At 22.3% G+C, this 3,646-nt stretch overlaps 1 protein-coding gene across 1 annotated transcript in view; it reads left to right on the top strand.

Annotated features, from left to right (window-relative positions):
* Positions 1–1,569: 1,569 nt before the first annotated feature.
* LOAG_18551 (hypothetical protein) overlaps positions 1,570–3,646 on the top strand; it is a gene marked incomplete at its 5' end in the record, with an annotated part of 3,212 nt that continues 1,135 nt past the window's right edge. Inside the window, 3 exons of the mRNA XM_020451214.1 lie at positions 1,570–1,631; positions 1,847–2,004; positions 2,549–2,757. Coding sequence (XP_020305025.1) covers positions 1,570–1,631; positions 1,847–2,004; positions 2,549–2,757 — 429 coding nt within the window. The remainder of the gene's footprint in view (positions 1,632–1,846; positions 2,005–2,548; positions 2,758–3,646) is intronic.

Here is a 3,646-nt window from a genome sequence, read left to right as displayed (position 1 = left end):
ATATTATATATTATTATTATTATATATATATATATATATATATATATATATATATATATATATATATATATATATATATATATATATATATATATATATATATATATATATAAATGTATACATACCTGTAGGATTATTCATTTCAATTATATTATTGATGATGTTTAATCACAATTACTATAACAATAGATGTACAGTATACAAAGAGATTTACGCGTTTATTTTTGGTGGAAAAAAATAATAATTTTTGTTTTCATTTCAATATTTATTGAAAATTAATAAAAACAGACGAAATAAATTTTTCTTTGAAGAATTAAAAGATTTAATGCAAAATAAGGGATAAATTAAATTTTTGTTATAAAAAAATTTTTGAATTATTATCAATAAATTAAATTACAATGAAATTGTATGCATTGAAAAAGTGAAAACAAAAATTGGTGGAAAAATTTTTTTCAAATTAATTTTTACTTTCTTTGCCAATTCTTCGATGAATCTCATTATCAGTCAACATTTTTAATATAATTAAATTTTCTGATTCAATTTTTTCTTTCTCTTTTCGGAAAAGAATTTCCATTTTAAAAGTGCCGAAAAAAAATGAAAAAATCGTCCTATGTTTGCCATTGGGTGGATTTTTAAAAATTTTTTCCACAGTAATTTTTTTTTTGAAAAATATTCGAATTTTTCAATTTTAAATATAAATTTTCTTCATGGTTTAAAGGACAATAATTAATTAGTGTGTCAACTGTTGAACTTGATAGTCTTTGGCCTAGACCATTTTTAAAAATATATTACTTTTCATTATTCTCTTGGGAATATAGGCAACATACATCCTTTTTTCTTATTCATTTTCTTTCTGCATTGTATTTCCTTCACATGAAGAAACAAAACAATAGAAGAATTATCATGAATTCATTAATGAGTATTATGGTAAAGTAAAGTATAAAGAGATGCTCATCATGCCAAAGAAGCAGGAATACGGTAGAATGACAAATTTATGTTGACAAAAATCAATACTGCATCAACGATCAGTGATTTAAAAAAGAATGTAAAATTTTTGTTAGCTTTTTCTTTTGATTACATGTACTTTTCAATTTGTAAATCGTTACTGAAATTTCAAATTTAGGAGTAGATTTAACAAATAGTTCATTTCTTGAAGCAAATTTCAAATATATGTAAAGAAATAAATAAGTTTGTAAAATTCTTTAAAGATACATTTCATTTATTACTTTAACACCAATTTTAGAAAAATTTAAATGATTTTGAAGGTTTGTTAATTTAATTGATATTAGTTCGACATCAAATGATAGCTAATATATATTTATGTATATCAACATCCGAAATTGATAGCAATCAAAATTTATGGAAGTAAAATTCACCTTCTAAATGATAATCATTGAAACTATCAGACAATAAAAAGTTCTGGTGTTAAACTGATAAGTTTGGAATTTGCAAATTTTGATGTGTCCTATTTATGGAACACATTTAAACATATTTGCTAGTAAATTTTTGACAAATCATAAGAATATGCTTTATTAATTACTGAGAATTTAATTTTCAAATCAAATTAAAATGATTTTAAGTATTTGTTATTTTCATGAATTTCCTAAATCTTCAAATAATGAAGTTTTAATGTCAGTTCGATTTCAGATGTTTTATAATTTATCAGTTAAAAATTAAATTTTATTTTCTTCTCACAATTTGCTAAATTAACATATGTGTTTCATTTTTAATTTTTTCTTCATTACTTAAATTAAAATTCCGTGTTTAAATTAATACTTGTATTCAAGTATTCAATAATACTACAACCATAAAAAAAACTTTTTTTGAATCGATTTTTCATTTTCAGTTCTACGGTATCAAATTTTTCCATTGAAAGTATTTTATCCAGACGGGTATCGGTACCTTCACTACCACCTTTACCGTTAACAAATGATTTTGCTGTTGCTGCTGCCGCTGCTGCTACCGTTCCATGGCCTAGTATACCACCACACTTCTCATATCCTCGTTAGTTTTGATTTCATATTATCATTTCCAATATCATTAATTAATTATTAAGTGTTATGATATTATTAAGTATCCCTCTGGTACCATTTCGTTATGATGTATTCATTTTTGTATATGTCCTAGTTTGATAAATATAAATGATAGAGGCAAATTATAAAATGATAAACAAGATATAATGCCTTTTTGGGTGAAAATAGAAAATTAAATAAAAAGAACTTAACAAGCTTGACTTCTTATTATGTCTTTCAAATTAATTACATAAATGGTTAGCAATCTTTTAATATTACTTAATCATTAATTACCATTATGAATCCTATACGTTCAGCATTGGATGCTTACTAATACTACACCTACTCATAATACCTGCTTATAATCATACTCTAAATAATTACATCACATCATTAACCTTAAACGTGACCATTTTGTTTAATGCATCACTTAAATTGAAACTTAATAATACTATCACAAATAAATAATCAAAATATAAAATGAAGAAATGAAATTTCTCTTTTTTTTAAAAAAAATTTAAAACTCAGCATTTCAGATCCCGGTTTTCCCTATATCAATAATGGTTTTATTACGTCATTTCATCCGTTTCATTACGGTGGTAAACGAAAACGACGTCATCGAACAATTTTTAGCGAAGAACAATTGCAAATATTAGAAAATGCATTTCAAGGAACCCATTATCCGGATGTAATGTTACGTGAAAAACTTGCCGTACAATGTGACCTCAAAGAAGAACGGGTAGAGGTAAGAAAATTTTGGTTCAAAAATTTTCGTAAATTTTTTTTTCATTTAAAAATTTTTTTTCCCTTTAAACCATATTACACAATTTAAAATATTAATAGAAATTTCAAAATTTTTGTTATTAATTATTTTGATGTACTAGAACCTTTTTTTCTCTCTCTCTCTCACTCGCCCTCTTCTAATTTCAATCTCTTTACATTTATCATATGTATTTTTGAGCAAATTTTTATATTTTTTATAAATGACACTTTTTGAATAACCTGACATTTTGGTTAATTAGTTGTTCATTTAATTATAATTTTAAATTGTCTCAACAAAAATATATGGAATAATTTATTTCCAAATTTTAGTAATGATATATACTATCATGTTAAATAGTTTCCTAAACTTTGAACAGTTTTTAAGTAAATATTCAAATTTAGCTACAATTTTTTTCCGTTGTTTTCGATTAATTTTCAATACAAATCAATTGAAAACAATAATTTTATGTTAATGAATAAAAATTTGATATCGCTATTAAATGATATAATCGAATTTATCCAATCTTTTATTATTATCTCCCATTGAAATATTTCAAAACAAACAAATATTTTGTTTAATTTTCTAGCATAAATTGAATTGTTGATAAAGATTATTGATTGATTTGCTAATAAAAATAATTGATGAAACTTTATGAGGGAAAAAAACATTGTAAGAGATTTGCTAGAAAGCTATAGAATAGCAGTAAAGTGTAATAACAATAATTAATAATAATAATAATAACAATAATAATAATAATAATAATAATAATAATAATAATAATAATAATAATAATAATAATAATAATAATAATAATAATAATAATAATAATAATAATAATATAATAATAATAATATATAATAATAATAATAAT

Source organism: Loa loa (genome assembly GCF_000183805.2).
Source record: "Loa loa unplaced genomic scaffold supercont3.359, whole genome shotgun sequence".
NCBI lineage: Eukaryota > Metazoa > Nematoda > Chromadorea > Rhabditida > Onchocercidae > Loa > Loa loa.
The sequence above is the reverse complement of the archived record's forward strand: the minus strand, read 5'-3'. Positions and strand labels throughout refer to the sequence as shown.